Here is a 27,335-nt window from a genome sequence, read left to right as displayed (position 1 = left end):
ATTTAAATATGTTATTGTTTAGAAATTTTTCTAAAAATATTATTGGAACTCTTCAGTTAAGTTAAGTTAAGGAGTAGGTACATAAATAATTCTAATATATATCTATATTCCAATGTAGATTTAAATAATAAAAAGTTTTAAACAAATTTAAGGTGTACTTAATGCTAATGGTAGGCAGGCAGTCTTTTGCAAATTACAGATACAAGTAAACGTACGAAACAGCCATTTTTTAATAATAATATAGATATATTTTATGCTATATACTAAATGCAGTATCTGGCAACTCTGCTGACTTTTTCTGAAAAATGATATATGAAAACTGAAAACATAAAGATTAAGTACACTATTTGTTTAGAGAGTAATCCAAGGAATTAATTTTCCAAAAATATCACAATTTCTGTTTTTGGACGATTAATTTAGGTCCTTATCCAGATCTTAATCAGTAATAAACGAATGACATTCGAAAGGAATGAGCAAAAATAAGATGTCTATAGCGCTATAAGTACCTAATTCTTGTAAACAATTTTTTTTACATAAAATAATGAATGGAAATTTATGTGGAAATAACGTCGAAAATAACAAAAAATTTCAAATTTTATTTCGTCCGTGTTCTTTCAATAAACGACAACAAAAATATTTTCCTTCCGTCAGGTATATTCCTGCTTTAGTCGAAATTGTTTCTAAACGTAAAATATATTATTAATTAAAAACTTAGATAAAACTAATTTAAAACTAAACAACTATTTAAACTTTTTATTTTATGAAACTGGTAAACAGCTTTTGATTGGAATTTTGGAATTATTAATTTCAGATGTATTTTGCATTATATAAAACCATACGTTATATCATTGTAGTTGCAGAGGAAGCTAATTAAAAGCTAATATGTTTTTTTTTATTTTCATTATTTCATTTTTGATTCTATTAGTAAATGTTTTGGCACCATACCGTTAGAACATCCTCTAAACCTTCAGTTTCACAGATCAAATCTCTGGAAAAAAAAGCCTTTGGCAGCAAATAGCAGAGAATCAATTTTCCCACAAATAATATCCTTGATATTCAATTGATTAATTTAGTAATCCAAATAAGAAAAAGGCTAAAGAATTACTATTCAAAAAATTAAAATAAAACATCCACTTATAAATGAATATAAAACAAACGCGGTATTAATAATAAAAGTGCTAAAATTATAATTTCGATAAGAATGTTTTTTTATTGTTGCACTGCGCAGGAAAAAAATTATTAATATGATGTCAAAATAGTTAAAGTTAAAACAAAACTTTTACAGAAACATGCAACATTCGTAAATTATTTTACCATATGTTATTTAGGTAGATTTGAAATATCTGTGTGTATTTTGCTGAACTAAATACATATTTTACCACATTAACATTGAAATTCGAAGTACACGAGAATCCTCAACTTCACAAATGCCGACTTGTTGTTAGTGGTGGAAACGGATACTTGTTTTCTTCAGTTAAAGTAATTTCAAATTGCATATTTGTCATAATTTAATGGCCAGAATATAGCGCAATTTATTAAAATAAGAACCATTAACTCATTTATAATTTTTAGGTCTCTCTGTTTTGACTAGTTCTTAAACCAACTTTTTAAGCATTGTATAAAATTAACCTTGGAAAGAAACTTGTATTAGATAAGAATAAGTAGAGTGAAATTGAAAAGAATAATTTTTACTCGGGAGTGCACTATAAAACAAGAAAAATTAATAAACATCCTGTATATACATATGTACATATATTTTCAAAATCATTTATTTAATCCAAAACTATTCAGCTCTCTGGAATTTCTCGTATTTGATTTAATACAATTTCGTCATTTTGCTGGTAAAACTAGTGTGAAAATCGTAGAAAGTACGATTAGTGTACGGTTGTCTGAGGGTTATCCGTTCCAATTAGTTTCTCTTTATGAATTTCCTTTATTTCCACAGCGATCCTAGAAGCCGACAACGTGTTACTTCCACTCCGTGACCATGTAACAAAGGCCAGATTCATACGAATCATAATTTTCGATTTGCCACAGGCTATAAATCACGTCATTGTATCGGGGAGAAATCACCTTCAAAGTCCGCGTTTTCTTTCTTATCCACTCTAGCGCCACTCTCTCTAAACCCTTCACGTTTCCGGAAAGACATTTCGTTTCTTACTTTATTAGTTTATTCTACCACAGTTCGTGCCTTTTTTTTGTAAAACATTCCACACACGAAATAAGTAGGTACCTACTGTTCGTTTCAGGAAGTTAGAAATATGCCCCTTCCCTTTATTAGGATGCGCCGTAGCATAATTCCAAATTCAATCATATTTGTCTGCGGAACTCATTTCTTCACCGATCATCGAGCGAGAACTAGGCAAAAGTGTACAGTACTATTTGCAAAATTATTTAAACTGCTTCGTTAAAATTTAAAAATTTGCTGTATTTAAAAGCATATTTAGCCAAAAATAATAAGAAGTGAATTAATTTAACGCTCTGCACACCTATAAAACTTTTGCTTTGTTTTCTATTGTTAATTTATATACATTTTTGTTTTAAGAAATTGCCAAACATTTTCGTCTAGTACTGTACATTTCTAGCCGATCTTCTGAGACCGCCCATCGAGAGCTCTGCTCGTTCCAACTATTTCTGTCTTGCTCACGCCTAGTGTGTATTCTTTCTATCTTCGCGCAAATTTCTTCAAGGTCACAATTCCAACAAATTGAAATGGACTGTAGTTTGTGAAGGGTGAATCGGGAAAGTTTCTAAATAAAAATTTCATTCGAGTTACATCAACTGAATTGAAGTTCTCGCTCTGAGATTGTTCTAACAGTGTCGAGTGATCTACAAAACGACGTCGTAATCAGAAGGTACGCCGTTGCGGTCGGAGAGCCAGAGACACTAATGGTAAGGATAAAAAGGGTGGTCAGCATAGTTCAGCTTGAAATCCGTCGCGCTGAAAGGGATTCTCGCCTCCGGCATTTCTCTGAAAAATGTCCGCGATTCGGTCGAAACGATGTTTTCATTTGTTACCCGCGCCACAAAGGACTCACACCCGCCACCACTTACCCGGAAATCGCTTACAACTGGAACGACATAAGGGACATAATCGCTCGTCCAGAAGGGGTGACTGATGCAGCACAGTCCTTTTGATTTTATTAGGTTATCCGTTTGTGTGAAATTTTCTATCGGAATTTTAACTTTTTATTAGTAGCTTCGTGATCATATCAAACGTTTGTAAGGAAACAAATTCCGGTCGTTTTAATATTAGGTTTTAGTTTAATTGAAAGCCAATTTTATAATTTACTGCCACTTAATTAATCACTGTCACATTAATTGTTTCTCTAAAAACCTTCTCGGCAATCAGTCGATTACTTGGGAATCGCATTTAGTTCCGAAGTCTGAGAAGATGAAGAGGTAAAGGAGGAGGAAGTGCTTTTTTTGTGGAAGCGATTCCTAATGATCGCAGCTACCATTTACATTATTCCGAGTTTTTGTCGAAGCTTTTCCTTTGTCTCGTGTCCCGACTTGAAGATTAGTCCGTCGAACTTGACTAGTGACTAAGATGGATCTTTCCCTTAACTTTCAATCCGCTTTCGTACTGCATTTTATGTGCAGCTACCCCAGCGGCAGCACTCTGTGGATATTGTTAAGCCTCGTCTACGTAAGTTACGAGGGCTGTAGGTCACCGGAGATGCCGCACGCCATTACTGCACGACCGCACTCGAGAAAATCATTACAGGCAACGTTTCGAACAAATCCTTTCTTTTCATCAAAGCGATTTATGTGTGCCAAAGGATGGAAATCGACAAAAATGTAAATCAGACCGTTCGCTTATCTTTTTTGTGCCATCTATTGGGAATGATGAAAGAAGACAGGGACTTATTCAAATCTTCGAAACGTTTTAATGAAGTAAAGGCAAGAAAATGACATTCAATTTTAAATGATATGCAGTCGCCTAAAAGAGATTCTTGATATTCTTTTTTGATCAGGAGGTATGTACTTACCTATTGATATATTTAAATATGTTATAGGAAATACCCAAAAATGGACTAAATAGTGTATATCTTTATAACAAATGAGAGCCATCCAGCAGATCCGAAAATGTATATCTATAAAGAGTGTTTCTGGAATAAGTAGTAAACTATGAATTTGAAAGAAAACCAGACGAAGTTGCAATCCGAAGCCAGGGTCCGGCGTAAATTGGCAATGTATAAAGAAATTGCGATAGTAACTACATCGATGGAGAATGTAAATAGTGACGGTTGTTAGACGTTTAATAAAGTAGACGCCATTGCGATAACAATTAATTAAATAACTAGTTTGTTCTCCGCTGACCACTGATAGTATGCAGTACTGTTTAAAGTACACCTCGACAGTGAGAATGCAAAAGAAAAAAGAATTAACGTTATGTAAACTTTAATAGGTAAATTAATATCCTCTGAATAGATAACAGTAATTTTCTTAAATTTTCAAATCACCATTGAACTCTTGCCAAGGTGCGTTAACTTTCGTATGGGTGGTTCGCCAATAGCTCTATTCTCCCAATAAAAAAACACACACGCACACACATGCGCGGGCGCATTTGGCATACTTCAATTGCAGCGATCATAGACGGTCGTGCAAATCGTTTGGTACACACGCTGTTTCATACGACTCCATACAAAGAAGGCAAGCGGTTTTGGATCAGGACTACCCGTCGGCCATTCAATCGAGCGTCTAAGGAAATGTTCGTCTAGAAACATGCATTGATGAATGCAATAATATTTTGCACTGACCTATGACTTTGACACATTGATCTACTAATGATTTCGACTATCTACATACGTAATACAAGCCTTACACAACGTTAAAAAAACAAGGAACTACTCTAGGCTGGCTGTAAACATAAACATCGTCATTCACACTGAATCTAATCTACTAAATAACAAACAATGCATGATTACAAAAATACAAAAGAAATCCGTATTTCTCTGCATGATCCTTACCAGCCGGGACTGCCCTTTATCTGTACTTTCAAATACGTTTTTCTCGAAAACGGTGGACTTGCTTGCTACTTATTTTAAGAATACGTATTATTAGGTATAAGTATTAGATTCACATGAATTTTATATATGTACATATTTAATTTCATTAAATGGTGATGTCAAAAGTGAAATTTCGTCGATCTCAGAATAAAGTAAAGAAACATGTTGTGCTGATTATATTCTTTTAATCTAATTATTGTTCTTTGAATCGTAAATTGAAGCTGGAAACGATTTTTATTTGAAAACGGACCGAAAGAAAAAGTTAGCAGTGCGTGGGTGCTTTCTGTTTTTAGCGTCATAAATCACTCTTATCAAATTACTCGAAAATTAAAAAGTAAAACGACAAAATTTTTCTTCGTCACTGTTCACGTAAAAATTCGTGCCAAACCCCAAAAAGAACGCGCTAAAGAAATAAATAAGCTTTCATTGTGGACTAACTCGGTTTTAACGCTTTTTTCTCCGTTTCTTTTGCTTTCATAAAATCTTATTTATAATATAAAAGACGCTAGAAGGAGACTAATCATTAATTTCCATGAAAATCGCAATACAATTTTTATTTTCAGTATTGCAGAACAACCTTGTATTAAATGAAATTAAATCATTGAAATATAATTTATTAAATGCAAAATGAATCAAAGCCGCCTTAGCGTATAAAATTTTTTTATTTATACATTAAATTTAAAATTATATTATGATCACTACATACTTCGATAAAACAATAAATAGTTAAAAACAACATAAAATTAAAAACAGCACAGAGTATAAATAAAATAAAATAAAACTTAGATGATGATAACAGGGCATTCTCAAAGATAAGGAGTGCAATATCAAGGTCGAATATAAAAACGTCCACCAAAAAAATTTTAACAAAAAACTTGTAGCAAATATAATGTATAGTTAGGTAGTAGTTACATAATTTTTGATTTTGAATTAAGCAAATGTAATTGCAAATTAGTTCTGAGTTTAAATTCATATAATAATTGTTGACTATCAAATTATTCTCTAAATCAGACCGGGGGCTCATGGCCTTCTTTCCATGTGTAAGTAATACAACACGGATGCTGTTGATCGAATGCTACGTTGCAACGTCATTTCCCTGCGTGAGTCTACCAGGACCGGGCTGGCTCTCGACTATTCCCGAAAACGATGAGTTTTCGGACCACAAAACATTTACTTAATTTCCTTGTTTTATTACCTATTACCTCCTGCAAGCTTGCTGTTTATTTCAGAAACACCTTGTATATACGAACTAAGCGTTTAAAGTAGTTATCTTCAGTGAGAAGAATTTTTGTGCTATTAAAATTGAGCGGATGTCCAGTCCCGATACTGTATGCGCGATTTTATACAATAACACCTGAATAATGTATTTTCGATGCTTATTTTTATATTCCCTTAATTTTACATGCAATGGTCAATACAGTTCAGGTTGCAATTCAAAAAATAAAAAAATTGATATGTTATAAAACAAAGCAGCAAATAATTCATTGTACCATTAAAATTAGACTAAAAGAAATATAAAGCCTTTACAAAACGTTAACTTTCAGCATATATTAGGAACAATTTCTGTTTTACAACAAAGTAAAATTCTTTCAGTTTTATTTCAGTTGTTGAGGTCTCATTCAGTTGTAGTTTTCCAACTCTACTCCCTAACAATTTTTACAAAGTTTCTTACTCCAGAAAATTTTAAGGATCACCACCGCTTAAAGTACTTAAATACTATCGTGTCACCGTCATCCCCTTTCTTCGGAGCCTTCGTCCTTGAAACTTGAAGATACTGATGTTATGACCCGGTAAAATATGAGAAAGGGTTGAAATTCATGACCCACCCTTGTGCTCGTTTCACCCCTTAACGAAATTTCCGAACCCCTTACTGTCTTCATTTGTGTCAGCGTGATAATTTAATTTGCATGATTTTTAAACTTGTTTGAATTAAAAACCTGCGAGAGAATAAATTATCAAGTGACATGATTAATTATATTATGTTAACGAGATGATATCTGTCCATTAGTGATTTAAGAAGTAATTAATGAAGATGAAATTTAATAGGAATTAAATAATAATGCGATGAAATTGATAGTCTTATTCGCTCATTTTTTTTGGCTAACATAAATATTTTTTACATTCATTAAGAAGTATTTAGGTGTTACGAAGTGATTAACAGAATATAAGTACTTGGTCAATGATACGCCGAAATCGTCAGACGTGAATATCGATTTCGAACTTTTTGGCTCTCGTCACCACGCCATAGACTGTTCCCACAAGCTACCTACCAATTTACTTATAGCGTCTCACGTTGATAATGCCCACGTATGAAGTGGGCGAAACACGTGTCCGCTCAAATAAAATTATTTGTGGTAATTAGGGGTGAGTATTCCTTTTAATTTTTAAATAATATTTACCACAGTCTCCTCTTTCTAATTTACTTATAGTTGTTAAACACTGTTCAATGAATAACAACAGATGGCGTTCACAGTCGCAGTATTATCCAGATTCAGCCCCATGTTTACTCCACTTGGGTGTATAGGGCATATATATATATATTTCTAATATGATGTGTCTGTCAAATGAATCGCCGCCCTGAGCCTATTTTTCATTGTTTTTCAAAATTTCTTCGACTAATCGAATGTCCACCGTCTGTCAATTTGACAATTGGAGTAAACATGGCTGCCAAGTCGGCATTCAGCGGATCAAACGATTGCGCTACTCTCTCTATCTACTGGCTCTACAGTATTATTTATCTATGATCGCAATCGATACCTTAGACCTTAGAGTCAACATCTTGCTCTGAAGATGCTTATAATGTGAATAAACAATACACGTGCCCACAGTTTATTAAATTGTTGTGGTTAATGGGGTAACCCATTTTGGCTATTTTATTATTTCCACACCACAGTCTCCTTTTCTATATATTAATATTCATATCTTCGACGACTAGCAAGTGTCAACTTAAAATAAGTGGAGGCTTCCCTGGACATCGTCCATCTAAAGATATAAACATCCCAGTGATCAGTTAGGGGGCACCTATATAGTAGGCGACCGATCCCGTATCACCCCTTTTATTACGAGTAACCCACTTGAATGAACCACTGATATTGCCGGGCAACAGGGTAAACATCAATAATTTTTTAAAAGAAATACATTTATTGGAAGAACGACAAAGAAATGTAAAAAAACTTAACTCTAAGAAAATTTTAAGATACTGTAGCTTCACGATGACGTTCTGAACAAGGTGGTCACGCTTAGTGAAGAATTCATTGATGAGATGGTGAAGTGTCGGCAATACGGAAGTTTAAGGCAAATCAAGAGAGTGAACCTAATACTGTTTAGAATATATTTATACTGTACCTACAGTAGAATCCGCTTATAATGACATCGAAGGGACAAACATGTCATACTAAGCGAGCGTCATACAAAATATAGTCTTAGAAAATAAACAACTTTCTATTTTGGTTGGTTATTTAGTTTAATAGAGAGAAAAACTACAAATTGTATAGGTATATTTATTAACAAAAAAAGAAAGAGAACGATGAATTATAATATCAATATACATAACATTTTTTACATAAGAAATCAATAATACAGGAGCACGGTTGGGAAGGGTCAGAAAAATGAGCGAAAATGTTATTATATGGGTCACTATAGCCGGATATGATTTCTTGAGATTCAGGCATAAAAAACGATATGTCATTTTAAATGGAGTCATTATATCCAAACTTTCCTATAGAGAATTTAATATAAAAACCAAACTTAACACTGCAATTACTTCATTAAGCGGTTGGTCAATATAGGCAGAGTCATAATAAACGAATTCCACTGTATATGGTACTTATATAACGTATGCAGTGTGGTAACCTTTCGCATGACACACTCCGTGTAAAGAATCCCGTTCAGGTGGTCACTTCATTTCCTGCATTCCTAACTGAATTGTGAGCTGTCTGTCGAATTTTGTGAGACTCGAGATCTAGCCACTCAGCGATTGCGAGCCGGCTCACTGATTCAAATCATTCAGTCATAGCCACCACCAATAATAGAATAATTCTTGGTCCGTGATCTGCTGAGACGGCCAGACGTTGTCAGACATCAATGAACTCACAATTGTCAGCAAATTCCTTCGTTCATCACGCCGTCCACACTTAATTGTTGAAGTAACTATATTTTTTAAAATAGGAAATCAAGCTACATATGGGGCAAAGGTTTTTTATTTATACGAAACCAACAACCTTTGTTTCGCTTCAATTACGAGGCATCTTCAGGGTTAGGTTTCTAAGTTGTAAGATTGGGCTCTCAAATCTAATAACAGAAACCTAACCCTGCAGATGCCTTGTAATTGAGGCAAAACGTAGGTTGTTGGTTTCGTATAAATAAAAAACCTAGGCCCCATATCTAGTTTAGTTTCCTACTCCAACAATACACTTTTGGGGAAAAAATGGCAATAAAATTCAAGTAATTAATTTTTTTACAAAGCCTAGGTAAATGAAATCCAAAAGAGTATGTAGCCTCTGTGATTATCTTTTTCAATTTGTTAGATAATAAAGCAAAAATAACAAAACGCAAACTTGTAGTAGTAGTCATTCTAAATTCCAATATCATTCAATCATTTTATGTCAATTTTAGAGCGTGATTTCATTTTTACGATCGCATTTATGGCTTTGTTTCTTCTCCGGCTTCGTAAAAAGAAATGCACTTCTGACAAAACTAAAACTGCACAATTATTGCCAGAAAATAATAAATTTGGTATTTTAGCCAACCTATTTAAATTCTTTTCATTAAAATCTATACTAGCAAAGGCATTTTTTATGGATCCATATTCACGGGTTCCACGGGTTCCAACAGTGCCCTATTGTTGTAGCATCGCTGTACGTAAGAGTTTTATAATTGCTAAACGAAATGCGATATCGAATTAAAATTCTTGGCCCCGAGACAAAAATTGTTTTTAACAAAATAAAAGACATACTTATTTTAAATTGACATCATATACACGCAAACAGGGGATTTCTTTGTATCCCAACTAAGCTTGTGCATCACAATATTTTTTTAAATATATATTCACAGTTTTAGAAAATACCACAAATGGCATGGTGAACGCCATCTGTAGTACGATGCTACATTTTAGGATTACGTATGCTCCAACAAGGTCCATTTAAAAATATGGATATCTACTTGCTGAAACGAATCCCGGCGTAGCTCACCTCAACGTGATAGGCACGTTACCGTAATCGAATAAAATAATTCGAAGTGGTCTGTATTCTGCCGAAACTGCCAAACGCGGATCGCGATTTCGATCTCTTTGGATCTCATCAGCGCTTCGCAGGCAGCTCCGACAGAACACAGACCAAGCTTTACCTGCTGTCTTAACAGCGCGTTTTAGAAAATACCACAAATGGCATGGTGAACGCCATCTATAGTACGATGCTACATTTTAGGATTATGTATGCTCCAATAAGGTCCATTTAAAAATATGGATATCTACTTGCTGAAACGAATAAAAGTCATCATGTATGCTGAAACAAAGATGACCTTGTGATATTATTCTAACGTATCAGCCCGTCTCTGGCTAGCAGGGGTATTAAGGAAATTCCAGTCTGTCATAAATCTATTGTTTATTACTTTATCCAAGTCTTTCACGATATTATATCAAATACCTAGTTAATGTGATTAATTCTGTGTGAATTATCACTTTGTCGAAATTGAGTAGTTACCATACTTAATGACTTAACAGTATATATAATATCCGAATTTATTACTTTCGCTGCTATATATATAGTATAATGAAAAGGAAATCATTCATTAAATTCATCACCCTTCCCTTCTTTTGTTTTTCACCTTACAGTAATTAATATTAATAATACCTGTAGAACAATTGGGATAGATATTCCTTAATAAGAAAGTTCTAATGTTCGTCACTAATTATATATTTTCCTGAGATAAAAATGTTCAGTCTTTCAGAGTCTCTGAAAGTGCGACTCGAGTCTCCGTCTCTCACCGAGTCTCTCTGATGTCGCTGAGAGAGACTGTCAAAAAAGCTGTTTAGCGTCTCTGAACGAGAGTCTCGAGTCGCTTATTGAGAGATCTTCATTTCCTACCCAGTCTCTAAACGATAGTCGAATCTCTGAACGAGAGACTCGAATCTCTCAATAAGTGGTGTCTCGATAGACATGGTTAAAATTTTCAAAGTTCAACATATTTCAGAGATTCCAGTCTTTCTACGAGATACTCGAGTCTCTCAATTTTTCAGTTTTATTCATTCAGTCTCTCTGTGAGGGACTCGAATCTCTGAATTAATAATTTTATCGTTCGAGTCTCTCATACAGAGACTGTGAGAGATCCATAAAAACACCTAAGCAATAACTGAGAGACTGTGAAAGACTGTGAGAGACGCTGAAAGACTCTGAGAGACTGGAGAGAAACTGAAAATATTTGTCTAGGGTTTCCTTGACGGAGTCATGACTAACTGCAATGTTTCGTGTCAATTCGCTAGTATGTATATCCGTAGGTATATCGTATTGTAACACGTTTCGAACCGCAATTCTTTAGAATTTGACCTCGTTTGTCTAGTTGTTACCAACATGCACGAGATAGAGACACACAGATACGCAATCATACATACACAGATATCTATACCTAATGACAACAACACCCTTCCGTTAGTAAACGTGGGAGGGTAGAATCGTGCTCTATTGTGTGTGCTTATTTTTATTAGACCAGTGCGTGCTTAAACTCTGTTTACAGTCTTACTAAATAAACACTTTATCTACAACCAAGGAAAATTATTACGAATCATCTATCCAGCATTTAATTATCCACCGTAGTAAAACTTGCTGCCCCGCTTTCAGACTATTTTCTTTTGCATATTATTCCTCTTTTATAAAAATGGTGAATGTGCCATGAATTTATACATCGCCATTAACAATAGCTAGTATTTTATAGTACCTACTTGCTAGAATTTTAATTCCTTACTTTGTCAGGATTTGAATAAGAAGGGCCAGTATTTAAATCAATACGGTCATTATCATTTGATAATCAGTAAATAAATATAAAGTGTGAACATTTAGATATTTATCTTCGATTTTCTGACCTTCTAATATCCAAATTTGATTAATATTTTGCGGGGTAGCGGTCAAAAATTAAAATTAATACTCCTTTCTTTTTGTAACGTTTCGGTTTATTAAACCAAAACCATATTAAAAATAATAATATGAAATATTAGTTCTTCAAACATTTTTATTAATTTATTTATACCATAAGGTCGTCAGTCCTAAGACTGGTTGGATACGAACCTCCACTCTTTCCTATCCTGAGCGAATCTTCGTATTTCCCTAAAACTAGAAATACCCACGTCCTTAACTATTTGCGAATAGTAATCTAATCGAGGTTTACATCTACCCTTCCTAACTTCCGTTTCTGTCTTTAATATGTCTTTGACTAGACCTTCCTGCCTAAGGTGTCCTACCAACCTATCTTGCCTATTTCATATTAAATTCCATAGAGTCCTCTGTTCTCTTACTATTTCCAATACCTCTTCATTTCTAACCTTCTCTATCCTCATCATTCGTCTGTAACACCACATTTCGAACGCTTCTAACCTTTTTTTTTTCGCAGCGCCCACCGTCCATGTTTTACATCCATACAGCGCCGCACTCCAAACATACACTTTTAACAACCGGTTTCGAATTTCTAAATTAACCTTTCTTTTTATTGAAGGGGATTCGGCCCTGCTTTATCCTCTACTTTATATGCCTACTACTCCTTCCGTCCTGACTTATCTGACTTCCTAGATACCTAAAATCAGACACTTCTTCTAATTGTTTGTCTCCTATCTTTATATTTGCTCTTTCCGTACTTTTTCTTCCCTTGCATACCAGTATTTTAGTTTTACTTTTGTTTATTTTCATGTAGTAGTGTTTTGTCACTTCCATTTTATTTAATGGTCTCTCTAACTCCTTACTAGATGCTAATACTACTATATCAACTGCAAATCTAAGCACACCAATCTTTTGCCCTTCTATATTTTTCCCTACAGTTGTACTGTCTTTAATGATGTTGATCACATCTTCGATGTATAGAATAAGAAGTAGCGGTGAAAACTAATGTTTCATTATATTATTAATTTTAGTCTGGTGATGGTTCAATAAACCGAAACGTTACAAAACATGGAGTATTAATCTTAATTTTTGAGTGCTACCTAGTAAAAATTTGAATATTTAGATATGTATAAAAGGTCGCTACTTCGGTCGATATTTATTTAATATTACATAGTTTTTAATTAGTCATTAAATGCAGTCTCTGGGGTTCTGGGGTTTTCTATTAAATTTTATAATGTCTATAGTGACAAAAAGAAATTGAAATATTAACCCTTTAATTTACTGGTGTTAAAATTCATTTCAGCTGCTGGACTTACAAAAACCACAAGCCTCCAATTTTCTTACAATTTTTTATTATTAACTTTACTCAGCGGACAAGTTATATAGATACATTATTAAATCTTGTGTCTAGTTCTTATACTGTACTCCTAGTATCTGTTTCTCACATGATATATTAATGTTTTCATTGATACAGATAGATTTAAAACAGGGAAAATGTGAAGAAATCACTTTGTTTAAAATTTACATGATTTTAAATTTACACGGAACTAGGATAATGTTACCTTAAATCACTACAAAAAAAAAATAATAAAACAAGAGAATATACCTCTATGATATCGGCATTTTGCAATATTAGAAAATAAGTGGAAGAGAAACTGTTGTCTCTTATAAATTGTCACGAATTTTCGATTACCTCAATTTGAACGGAAGCATTAACATCTCTAAATGCATTTCCCATTTCAAGAGGATTTTCATTGTCCTCTTTTTCTTTATTTGCCAACGTACTTGGCATTTAAAACACCGCTTTCCAATTGCATCGATTTTAGTTACAGTACTGAAGATTTCAAAGCTTATAATAAATTTAGTCTATAAAGAAATCCATTTATCGTTATGCCATCAAATACGACGATCGAAATGAATTTGATATTTACAATAAAACTTTTGCATTGTTACAGAACGAACTTTTGCCAAATTGGAACAGGGCGAAACGACTGAAGCTATTGAAGAAGAAAATAACGAGCTAGAGCCAATGGTTATAAGCCGAGGGCCCTATTTCGTTAAGAGTGCTTCTAAAAATGTTACCGCTATCGTTGGCAAGACCGCACATCTCAGTTGTCAAATCAAAAATTTAGGTGACAGAACGGTAAGTTTATACTATATCTATCTTTTGTTTCCTATTCACTCCAATAATTTTTCAAACGTAACTCATTTAAACATAAACTAGGAATTTTCTTTCTCTATTCCTGTATGTATAATATATAAAGCTTCCTATATCTTCATAACACAACCTTCAAATAAGTAATACATCTAATTCATCCCGTTGGAACACTTACCTGTAATATAAATTAAAAATACACAAGAAATTAGACTTCGTTGGGAATCTTTAACAACTTAAAGTTTAGTTACTTGTTTTAAATTCATTGATAGTGGACAGGCAATAAGTGTCGAAAATGTTGTACTTAATGTGTAATCATATATTTATAACAAGGCAGATTACTCTCTCTTCGATAAGGAAAAATTTGTTATCATTTGGGAATGTTCTCGAATCTATTAGAAAATTCTGAAACATTCTAGAAACCTGTTGACGGGTGAAAATTTTCAGAAGAACTTTTGTAGTGTTTTCAATACATAAAAGTTTTCAAACATTTTTGATTCCTGGCAAGGGTGTGGCAGCAGCTACAATTTTTTCTCAATAATTTGAGGTTACCTGTAGTGGTAAAAATTAATTCATTTTACTGTAGATGGGCATTCAGGAAAAATATGTAACATTCTGTAATATTCTGACCAAACGCCGGAACTCAAGTAACACCTTTACTAATGCTATATGTGGAGTCCTTCGGGACGACAGTCTTTTAACTCCTATATTTCTAAAACCAACATCTGCAGCTGAAACCCGAAGCCGGTGCTGTGCATGAAATGACAACAAGATTGTCTATCGAATAATGCAGTGCGATAAAAACTGCTGTTACATGGATGAAGAATGTAAACGTTGCCGATTATCGAACGTCTAAGATAAACAAACAAATTGGTTCTACACATTTGTTTAGACTGTACAAATTAAATAAGTACATTAAAGGTACCTTTTTGTAAATGTACGAACATAAAAGAAAGAAATAATGTAAGCTACGTAAATATTAGTCGGTAAATGAGCATTACCTGGATAATTGTAATTCTGAAAATTTAAAATTCTGTCCTGCGAGAAGAAAAATTTTTTTAAACAGCACCCTATGGAAACAATTAGGCTATGCACCACTTTTCTTACGAAACCACAGACACAAATCCACTGACGTCATAGTTTACGGCTAAAAATCAGTTTCAAGCAAGACTTGCACTTGCTACAATTGATAAGGATAATAAAGATTCAGCAACTGTTCCTTTAAGATTTGCCACACTGTTACATCATAGGACCTAACGTTCGCTGCTATTTCTCGTGTACTATTTTGGGGATTGTCTTCTTTGAAATTGGGGATTTCGCCCCCTACAGTGGCGATACGATTCAAACCCATAAATACATATCATAATAACAACAGTTCTACAGTGACAAACCACAGTAATGATTGATGTTGTATTGTTGAAATAATTTAGATGCCATAGAACGTTTAAACGTTAAAGAAATAAACGGCTGTTAGAGATTAACTGAACATCCTGAATCACACTTAATCTAATCTAACAAGTGAACAATACACGAGCAAGAAAATGCAGAACAAATACTACACTGATGGTGGTAATTACCAGTTGATTGAGTGCAGCGTTGCGGGCCGTACTCCTTCACCATCAGGGCCGGAATTGAATTTACCTGTACGTTTAACTAATTTTTTCTCGAAAACGGTGAACTTTCGGATATAAATCATAATGCTCTATTATCACCTTCTGCAAGCTGGGCACTTATTAATGTTACACCCTAAATATAACATTTGTTAATTGGGTACTTATGGGGAGAATCAGAAAGTAAAAAAAATCGGTTGCCTGTAAAGTCGGTTTACTGACGATAGTTGAACGTGACAACGTCATAAGGAAATACTGATGGAATGGTTTCATTTTTCAAAAGAAAATTTTAATTTTATTTGTTTGATAGATATTTTGTATGGATATAGAGAAGGAGGTAAATGGAAATGTATTATTGTATAGCAGCTGTCCACGCGGACGCATCGCTCACTCAAGTAGGAGAGAGACAGATGTCGAACGCTGCCGAACGCGGAGGCCGATTGTGCCTCTTTGTCGTTCGTTCCGCGCTCTCGCTTGCACTTCAAGCTTTAAATGGAACGCCTCAGAGCGAGGTAACGTCGCATGAGTCATGTTTTTTCGTGCGTGCAGCCGGCTCCATCGAATTATAAGACGTTGTCACGTCAAAAAATGCCTTTAAAATACTTAGTGGGTTCTATTTTTTCTCTTTGTTAAAACTGTGGATATAAAAAGCGAAAAGGTCACGGTTATTCAGTATTTGCGAATGTCAAGAGTTCAGCAAATATTTTTGGTTGTGACTGCTTTGTAGTGCACCCACTCGGTTTGTTTGCAGACATTTCAGCAGAGTATGTATTTGTTTTGAGGCCCGTTTGCAGATCAGTACTTTAAAAGTTATTAGGGCCATTTACGTATTCGCCTACCTCGTTGCATTGTACGTAAATTAAACAAGGCTTATTAAACTGGCAAAATGTTGGATACAAACATAATAGCATGCCCATTAAAATAATTTTCAATTTTAGTTCGGAATATTTATTTGAAATTTAATTGTCACTGAATTGCAAAAAAATTACTTTATTGAATATACAGCCAAAATAGATAGATACCATATCAATGCTTTTAATGAGAAGTAGGACTCTTTAAGTTGCAGCATGTCGTCATTTATAGATAATTGCTGCTAATTGCGGTAAAGGAAAGAGTAAGGGAGAATGGAATAATAGGAGCCAGTGTATGCAATTTTTAAATTATGTGGTTTCAATTACCGAAATCTATAGATTAAATGTATAGATGCTTAATCTTTTATTTATTTTTAATAATACAAATTAATTAATTGTGATTATTTTTCATACACCCATTGATTTATACAAGTATTTATTGCTTTATATATGGGGTGTAACGTTTATAATCAATAATATTTTAACCATAGGTTCTGAGTGACAATTGGAACACGAAATGTTATAACGATTCTGACCTTACAAACAAAAAAAAATTAAAAGATTATAATATTTTTGNACTAAACTTCGCATTTCCCTAAAACTAGAACAACCCACATCCTTAGCTATTTGTGAACAGTAATCTAACCTAGGTCTACCTCTACTTCTCCTAACTCCTGTTTCTGTCTCTAATATGTCCCCGACTACCTTTAGTTTTTGTAAAGTGCGTGTTTTTAAAATCAAAATTATTGTTTATTAACAAATTTATATTAAAATTACTCAGTTATAAAATGCTTGACTAAGGCAGATTGGAAATTAATAACTTCATACACATACATGTATTACAATACTTCAAATTGCATCCTACTTTGAAATAAATTCAAATTTGATGTTTCAATTTCGTCGGTTACGATAAACATATAATCATCATCATAAGGTCGTCCGTCCCAAGACCAGTTGGACAGGCACCTCCACTCTTTCCTATCCTGAGCTAATTTTCGCATTTCCTTAAAACTAGAACACCCACATTCTTAACTATCTGCGAATAGTGCTCTAACGTAGGTCTATCTCTACCCCTCCTAACTTTCGTTTCTGCCTCTAATATATCTATGCTAGACCTTCATGCCTAAGAAGGTGTCCTATTAACCTATCTCGTTTATTTATTATTGACTTCCATAGTCTCCTCTGTTCTCCTATTCATTCTAATACCTCTTCATTTCTATCCACGGTATCCTCATCATTCGCCTGTAGCACCACATTATAATGCTTCTAACCTTTACTTTTCCACCGCGGCTGCTGCCTATGTTTCGCACCCGTACAGCGCAGTGCTCCAAACATACACCTTTAACAATCTTTTTGAAATTTCTAAATTAACCGTTCGCGAGCATAGAAATGACTTCTTTTTTACTTAAGGCGACTCGATCCTGCGCTATTCTCTGCTTTATATCCCTACTACTTCTTCCGTCCCGACTTATCTGACTTTTTGGTTTTACATTAATTTATTTTCATACAGTGCTGTTTTGTCAATATCGCTTTCATTTTATTTAAAGCTATCTCTAACCCCTCCTTGCTAGATGCTGATACTGCTATATCATTCTAAACGTACTAATCTTTTGACCCTGTAGATCTATCCCTACAATTGAGATGTCTTCAATGATCTTGATCACGTCTTCGATGTTTAGATTAAAAAGTATCGGTGACAGTGTGTATCCCTCTCTGACTCCCTTCCTAATACTTACTTCTCTATGTTGCAGCCCCAGCTCTATAACTGACTGTTGCTCTTTATACAAACTAAGTATCACTTGTCTATCTTTCCAACTCATCTCTGCATTTTAAAGTACATTTAACATCTTGTCCCATTTAACAATGTCAAAGGCTTTTTCTTTCCCTATTTGTCCCCAATTTGACTGACGTGCTTGAACATACGATCTCTGACCTCTTGTCCTGCATGTTTTAGAATTTCCCCCTTTATCCCATCTACATCTGGCGCCTTATTATTCTTTGAATACAGAATTGTAATTAATGTAATCTTTTTATTTCTTTAAGGAATTACGTAACTATTTAAAGTGATGGATATTGTTAAATGTAAACCATTTTCCTGCAACCAATTAACAGATATTGTATTACGTTACGGTGTAGGCGAAAAAAATGCACTCGTTTTATAGGAATTCAGAAATTTCGTTTTGATATGCGATTTAAAAATATTCCCTACGGTGCGCTGATAAGAAATGGACGAGGATCCACATATATTAACTTTTTTATTGCTGATCAAAATTTCATAAATGTCATTTACGTTCTCTATTAAAATGAAAACTGTGCTAAATAAAGTTACTAACTAAGCGACAATTCTATCGGGAATAGACGGGAATCCTCAAGTGCCCCTGGTGTACTGTACCGCATTGTAAAAAGTCGGCATTAATTCGGTAGAAAGAGAAAGGAATAAATGATGACTAACGTATCTTCAATATGATCGAGGTCCAGCCATAAATTAAACTAGGGCCAATTTCGAATATCGGAAAAACGTATTTCATTCCCTTCCATGTTATATCTTCTCCGATTTTGTACCGTTCCACCGTTACTATTGAACTGCAGATGACAATCTGCGGTTTGAAATTTCACGCTGTCTCTCTCGACTTCATATACCGCTCCATTACACTCCAATAAATTCTTCGTTAATGTTTTTTTAGTTTCTCTTTCTATTTTACTAGATATCTTACAACGAACAAAATATTTCTTGTGTATTATTCTTCGATATTTAGTAAAAAGGAACAAGAATTACTCTAAACTTTCTTAACGTTTCGAAAAATTTAACTTATTCGAGTTGCTCGGTACTAAACCTTCAATAATGGGATTCTTGTAATATTGCATCTTAAAATTACTAAACACTTGTTTACTAAGAAATCCGAGTAAATTGTGCAAGTTATGCTCATTTTGCAGAGCTCCATTATTGAGAAAATAAAAAGAATTAGAGTTTGGTAGTTCCTGGGAGCTTTTACAATGAAATTCAACGAGCTAGAAACAGCGGAAGAACGATGAGAATTTAATAATCACTAAAGAATTTCAATGAATATATGCAATGGCTGATCTTTTATCGATATTCGTATTATGTATAGGTAGTTCCTATGAGAAGTCTGCAAAATATTGATCCATATTCTCATTAATTAATAATAAATTGTACGTTTCGAACGTTTTTAACTGTGGACCAAATGGTTTCGCTTATCTGACATGCTCTAACGAGCGGTATAACTACGGGGCAAAACCTCATGAGGGGATAGCACTACGGAAAATAAAAACACAAAAGTGCGTTTACATTAATATTAAAACATATTTCGTGGTGTAGATTACATTACGCATCATATAGCATCCTAAAGTCCTCAGTCCTAAGACTTGTTAAACACGTACCTCCACTCTTTCCTATCTTGAGCTAATCTTCGCATTTCCCTAAAACTAGAACATCCCACATCCTTAACTATTTACTAACAGTAATCCAATCTAGGTCTACCTTTACTCCTCTTAACTCCCGTTTCTGCCTCTAATATGTCTCTGCCTAGACCTTCATACCTAAAAAGGTGTCCTACCAACCTATCTCGCCTATTTTTTATTGACTTCTATAGAGTCCTCTATTCTCCTATTCTTTCTAATACCTCTTCATTTCTAACCTTCATCATTCGCCTGTAACATCACATTTCGAACGCTTCTAACCTTTTCTTTTTCGTCGCGCCCACTATTCATGTTTCACACCCTTACAGCGCCACGCTCTAAACATGACCCTTTAACAATCTTTTTTAAATTTCTAAATTAGTCGTTCGCGAGCATAGAAGTGAGTTCTTTTTATTAAAAGCCACTCGACTCTACGCTATCCTCTGCTTTATATCCCTACTACGCCTTCCGTCCTGACTTATCTGACTAAAATCAGCCACTTTTTCTTATCATTCGTTTACTATTTTTATATTCGTTCTTTCCCTAATTTTTCTTCCCTTGTATACCAATATTTTTGTTTTACTTTATTAAAAAAAAAAGTAATATTAATAATTTATACAAGGCACAAGCGGAAGCACATTTCATATTGTATATTATACAGGAACCTTTCATTGAATTGAATCTTATTTTTTGCTTAAAACATAAAACTAGCGATAAACAGTGTCTACATTCAAAAACAATGAATTTAGAAAATGCATTCAAAAGGATTAAAAAGAACTGAAACGTTTTGTTAAAAGGTATGTAAATAGGTACTTGCACACAAATAGTGTTTTCAGAATATAAACACAACGTGTTTACCACCGATAGGAACTGTAGAAATACAAAAATGGCTACCAAGGTTTCGCGGCAATGGTAATATGCGCTCTAGGTTGTGTCAGTTTCTAGCTTAGCAAATGACCTCTATAATAGTTACAGAAATAAATCGGAATTCTATGCTGCAAGAGATCGGACCAGGTAGGTTTCAAAATATCATTAAGAAATTGAAAATCCAAGTCCGTAGCTACGTCATCACTCGGAATGTACCGAGGATACCGGAGGGGTGCGTAGCGACGGAGAAGGGGTAATTCTGCACGATAGGCGTTGCCTATTTTGTGCTCGACTTTATTTAAACCGCAAAAGACAAAATGTTGGCATTCGATCTACTAATTCAAATCAATTCAAGTCTAACTATGCAATTCGATCTTCAATACCAATTCAATTAAATCCAAATTTCCAAATCTAAGTAACAGTGAATTCAATCTTCTATTCCAAATCAATTCAAATCTAATAGTGCAATCAACAATTATATATTATAAACCAACAATATTCAAGCAAAATAGTTTCAACAACCAAAAAATCCGAAAGCATATATGGGGTAACAGTGGAACACTGCTTCTTTTTAATCAGTTAGTTATACCAATGTTGCGAATATAATAATTGTTTGTCTTTATTCCTTAACTTCGTCTAAAATGAGGGGTTATAAAGGAAGGGACGCAACAAATAACCATGTTGTTTTCCCCTGAAGGTCCCTGCTTATTGTTATTAACAGTAATGGATCTTGATCCCAAAACAGAAATTTTTTCCGGACTCCGCAGTCAGGAAATGTATTACTATGATAAAAAAGTAATTTAGTGAAACGCTTTCGGCGTAAGGCGATTTCATCCACCATAACAATAAATTTCCGTGGCCTACCCTACTTTTCGAAGCCAATATTTTATTTTAATGTCGTTAAATGATAATAGAGAAAAAGTATTCACTAATAAAAAGTATGATTAAAACGATGATTAAGAAAATTCGATATTTATAATTCAAAAAAGTGAATATTTTGCAGTGCTTATCTAGTATTTACCGAGCATTTCTTCAACTACGATTTTTTCATGTTTTCGGTTTTTTAACCTTTATCTACTTACTTTTTGTTTGTTTTTTAAACTTTGCTACGCTTATTACTTTTTAAACAAAAACATAAAAAGGGTATTTTTCAGGTAGGTAAGAGTTTAAAAAATAAGGTTTCTTGTTGATGAATATATTTTCCACCAACTCATTTTTTCCATGTTTGGCGGGTATTTGCTTATACTCGTATTTTACAACTTTGCGGGAAAATCTATTTCGATGCAGCTGGAACGTTTTTAAATTAAAATGCCCATGGCGAATAACCACACCCTTGTCTCGGACTCCTACTACATGTTCTATTGTAAAAATTTGCTGCAGATTTACCTACCGAAGTTGCCTAAATTATTCTTCAAACATTCTTCTTATCTGAATCAAGGTAATTTTATAAAATAAAATAGATGCCTATATTTGTTTGAAAATTACAGACTGGATTTATAGATACACATACATAGATATGTACCTACACGGAGAAAACTAAATTTTTATGACAACGCAAAAATTACAATTTTCGATTGTAATTAACTGAATTTGCCGTAGAAATAGTAGAATTTATTAGATAACTTTTAGTAATCTCAATTTTGACATGTTTTTTTAAAAATTATTTCAAGTTTCCTAATTTTTACAATTAAATTTGTAATATCAGCTAAAATAGCCAGTAATATTATTTCTACTGGGATTTTATTCTTACGTATTCGGATCCAAATTGTAATGTTTATTATATTCGCTTACGAAGTAACGGGCTAGTGGCATAAGTTGAATATATCGCTTTAATATTTAGGTAAATTTTTGTTTTTCACTTTCTCCGTGTATATGCAATGATTCTGTACAAAAAAAGGCAATAAGGAATGACACTTCGGAAAACCAAAAATTATACTTCAGCCAAATAAGTAAAAAACGCAGTCCTAAGACGGTCAGTTTATACGGTCTTAGTTTTGCTCAAATACTTTGTTTTGGTGTTGGTTTTGGTGATATAGTATCAGTCTTGGTCTTAGTCTTTCTAATATCCCGAGTAAAAATTATTCGTCAATTTCACTCTACCAAATTACAAACAAACTAGCTCCATAAATTTCTCTAAAATATAACCGAAAAAAGTCCGTTTGCAGGACTAAACCGCCGATTGTCTACGAAATGAGCACTGAAACAGCACCGCATTTAGTACGAAAAGACCAGAAAGCTACTGAAATTCCACCGAAAGAGGGACGTATTTATACCAAAAAAGCGCCGAAACAGCACCAAATCAATACTAAAACTTGAATGTATATATATATATACGATATATTGAAAAAAAGTTAGTTTATCTCTATATTTCAACCATGCATTATTCAGACAGGAACAAAGAATACTTACCCCGAGGACTTTTCTTGCAGCTCCCTTTTCCAAACAGTGCTAATGTTTTTTTCTTATATTATATCTTGGTCTTGGCTTTAATCTTGGTGTTACTCATTCGGTCTTGGTTTTAGTATTGATCTTATTAGTTCGATCTTGGCTTTAATCTTGGTCTTTTTCGTTCGGTCTTGCTCCTAGTCTTACTAGAATAAAGACAGTCTTGGTCTTTATCTTAGTCTTGCATTTTTGTACCACCAAGACCAAGACTGCAAGACCAAGACCAATTTTGCTTATCACTAGCCAAAATAATGTTCACATATTTATAATTGTATCCTAAGATTGTGGATCATAATGAATACGTACTTACCGTTTGTATTAATTTGAAGTAATCAGTAAATTATAATTTTTCAAAACCGTTACTGTTTAATAAGGTATGAAATCGTTGGAGATCCCGCTTTTTTTCTACATATAAGTAGTTTTGCGCAAGCAAATAGTAAATTAACGCATCCCTTTAGATTTGTTACATATAAGGTAAGGTGGGGTAAGTGAGTGCGAAAGAGAATTTCCATAGTTGAAGTTTAATTAACTATAAAAATTGATGCTTTTGAATTTACGAGTTTTTGTATGTTTGTCGTATCATTGCGATCATTCAACTATTTACTAGTAAAATATTTTAAATAAAAATAAAACATTTGCGACTTGTATATGCAAAACTTTCTCTATGTTCATGTTACGCACTTGCCCCAGTGGTACGGGGCAAGAGCAAAATATGCCGTTATTTTTGCTAATAGTGCATACAGTTTCACACGGGGCTAGAGAATAAATCCTTTACGTATGTAAATTTTTTTGTCATGTACAGCTTTGATCAATTTATCTTAAAACAAAAGCTATGAAATATATTGTAGGAGGAAGTCGAATAAGGCTAAATTTTTTTTACTGCAAAAATATTTATTAGAAGGGCAAAATGTATCTAAGCTTAAAAACTAAAACAAAAAAATTCTATATAAACATAAAAACAAACGAAAAATGTACATTTTCTCAAGTGATTTAAGTAATTTTAATTTTTTCTTTTTTTAAGCCTCAAATACATCAGGAGTAGTCTCATTGGGGTATGTGCGTAATATGTATTGCTCTTACCCCAGGTCTGATAAACGCACTAGCCCCGAATTGAAAACGGTAAGGGGCAAGAGCGGCACAATACAAAAAAACTGTAAAAACGATAAATTCACTACAAAATATTGTGCTAAACGTAAACAACTATAACATATTTATTTACTCTCCAAAAATCAAACAAAAATCTCCAAAGATTTCATAAGAATATGCGGATTAATTTTGGTCGGNAATTTCTTTTCTTAAGCCTCAAATACATCAGGAGCAGTCTCATTGGGGTATGTGCGTAATATGTATTGCTCTTACCCCTGGACTAATATACGCACTAGCCCCGAATTGAAAAAGGTAAGGGGCAAGAGCGGCATAATACAAAAAACTGTAAAAACGATAAATTCACTACAGAATATTGTGCTAAACGTAAACAACTATAGCATATTTATTTACTCTCCAAAAATCAAACAAAATCTCCAAAGATTTCATAGGAATATGCGGATTAATTTTGGTCGGCGAACTTGCTCTGAGAGATGAAAAATACATGTAACACTTTTACAGCTGAAGCGTAAATGGAACTAAATAATTCAGCTCTGTCACAATTGAAGTCGATGGCAGACGTACTAACGATATCAAACAATGGATGACAGCGCATGATTTAAAAGTAATGTAATTCTAACTGCTAAGTTACGCTCTTGCCCCGTAATCGCTCTTGCCCCACCCTACCTTGCTTAATACGATATCTAGGTACCAAAAACTGTAAGCTTCGTGACTTGTACTATGGAAAGTTATTATGAACGTTTTGTTCAGCTGTTGCACATTTAAGGGTGGCTTGAATTTATCGCTCCATTTCATTCGCTTACAGTGTGGAACACAAATAAAGTCTGGAGAAAACCCACACAATAAAAGAAGTTGATAAAACAACCAAGACATATACATTTTACCATCACAGAGACTTGAATCGCTTGAACAGTCATGACTGATGGTAATCAAAAATATCACATTGTATTTAATCAAATAATACTCAGCTTCGCTCTTGGCTCGTATAATCTATCTAGATTTTCGATTTTTTTGTGGCTTTATGTTGGTACTCATGTCGCTCACTTATACCGACAAGTTCGGTCATGTTGAATGTTCAGTTAATTTTTGACAGCTGCTTTGCTTGCATGTGTTTGACTCGTCTTCGATTTTCGTCTATTCCAAAAAATAGATCAAAGAATCTGTAACAAATTTTGTGTGAAAAACAAAATTAAGTGCGCGGACACATTCCGAATGTTGACTATGGCATATGGTGAAGCTACCTGGACCTTGGAGGACTGAAGATGTGAACGACGAAGAGAGTGGACACCCGAGCACGTGAACAACAGACGAAAACATTGATGAAGTGAAGAAAATATTATTGGCTAAATGTCGAATCATCGTTAGAGAAATTGCTGAGGATCTAAACATATCGATTGACTCCTGCCGTTCGAATTTTAGCAATGATTTGACCATGAGTGGCAGCGAAATTCGTACCAAAATTGCTCCATTTCGACCAAAAACAGCATCATTATTAACAATGCTAAGGAGTTGTTCTAGAGGGTCATAACCGGTGGCGAATCAGGGGTTTATGTTTATGACGTGAAAACTAAGGCTCAATCGACCCAATGGAAATTGTCGCAAGAGCCAAGACCGAAGAGTGCACCAAGTTAGGTCGAATGTGAAGGTTTTGCTTAAAGTTTTCTTCGATTCCAGAGTCGTCATGCATCATGAGTTCTTGCCACAGGGTAGAACGGTCAATAAAGAATATTACCTGCAAGTAATGCGCAATTTGCGCGAAGTAATGCCGCAGCCACCGTATTCCCCCGATCTGGCCCCCTGTGATTTGTTCTTCTTTTCAAAACTGAAGAGACCCATGAAAGAACGACGCCACGATACGATTGAGAATCATAGAAGGATGAGCTGAACAAGATCACAAAAAATGATTTTTTGAAGTGTTTCGAGGATTGGAGAAACGTTGACACAAGTGTATAATATCTGGTGGGGATTAATTTGAAGGCAACAAAATAGATATTCATGAAAAATAAATAATCTTTGAAAAAACACAAAATTCGCGATACTTTTTGAACAGACTTCGTACATAGAGGATGTGCATCTACCTATATACCGGGTTGTGTATTATCAAATCAGTACAGAAGATATTTTTAATAAGAACTCTACGCTTTCTTGATGGTTAGTACCAATTTATGGAAATTAAAATAGGTACGTGACTTCAATGCAACTTCAACCTTATTAGATCTTATCAGCACGCCATCGCTATGGGTAACCTTCTCACATCGATAAAAGCTGATTTAAATCAAGTTGGTATATCTGGTTATAGCTGTGTAGAGTCATCTATTGATATCTGCTACTTAACTGAAGTATATTTCATAATACGTTAGACAAGGCCTTTCTTGAGGTACCCGGCAAACAAAAAATAATAAAAAAGGAAGCCTGTATGGATACGTGATGGATTCGTAATTAATAAGAAGAGTACAGCTCTTGCTCAATAATTTCTCGGAACCATTGACTGCGTCTTGGACTTTATTAGATCTCATCAGCACATCATACGGACGGTGTCTATAAATCCGTTTCAGGTTCCAGTGAAGGTAATTTTATCGGGTTGTTCGGAAAGTCATTTCGTTTTTTCCCGACAGAGGACTTCATTGTATTCTTTTGCACCCAACTTCACATTTAAGCCGTATAATTTTTATATGCTTTGAGAGCTCATATAGCAAGGCTTGTGTGTGAAAAATTCCAATTAATTCTACGCAGTAGTTTTTGGTTGGTGCCCTTTTAAATATGGAGAGCGATAAGCAGCATTTTCGACATAT

At 34.1% G+C, this 27,335-nt stretch overlaps 1 protein-coding gene across 2 annotated transcripts in view; it reads left to right on the top strand.

Moving 5' to 3' along the window:
• Positions 1-27,335, top strand: part of LOC108739756 (T-lymphocyte activation antigen CD86) — a 365,407-nt gene that overhangs the window by 193,995 nt on the left and 144,077 nt on the right. For both annotated transcript variants that reach the window (XM_025980313.1, XM_018473808.1), the window contains one exon: positions 14,050-14,237. In XM_025980313.1, coding sequence (XP_025836098.1) covers positions 14,050-14,237 — 188 coding nt within the window. The remainder of the gene's footprint in view (positions 1-14,049; positions 14,238-27,335) is intronic.

This window comes from Agrilus planipennis, unplaced genomic scaffold (assembly GCF_000699045.2).
Source record: "Agrilus planipennis isolate EAB-ADULT unplaced genomic scaffold, Apla_2.0 scaffold222, whole genome shotgun sequence".
In the NCBI taxonomy this organism is placed as follows: domain Eukaryota; kingdom Metazoa; phylum Arthropoda; class Insecta; order Coleoptera; family Buprestidae; genus Agrilus; species Agrilus planipennis.
This window is presented reverse-complemented; position numbering and strand designations above follow the sequence as displayed.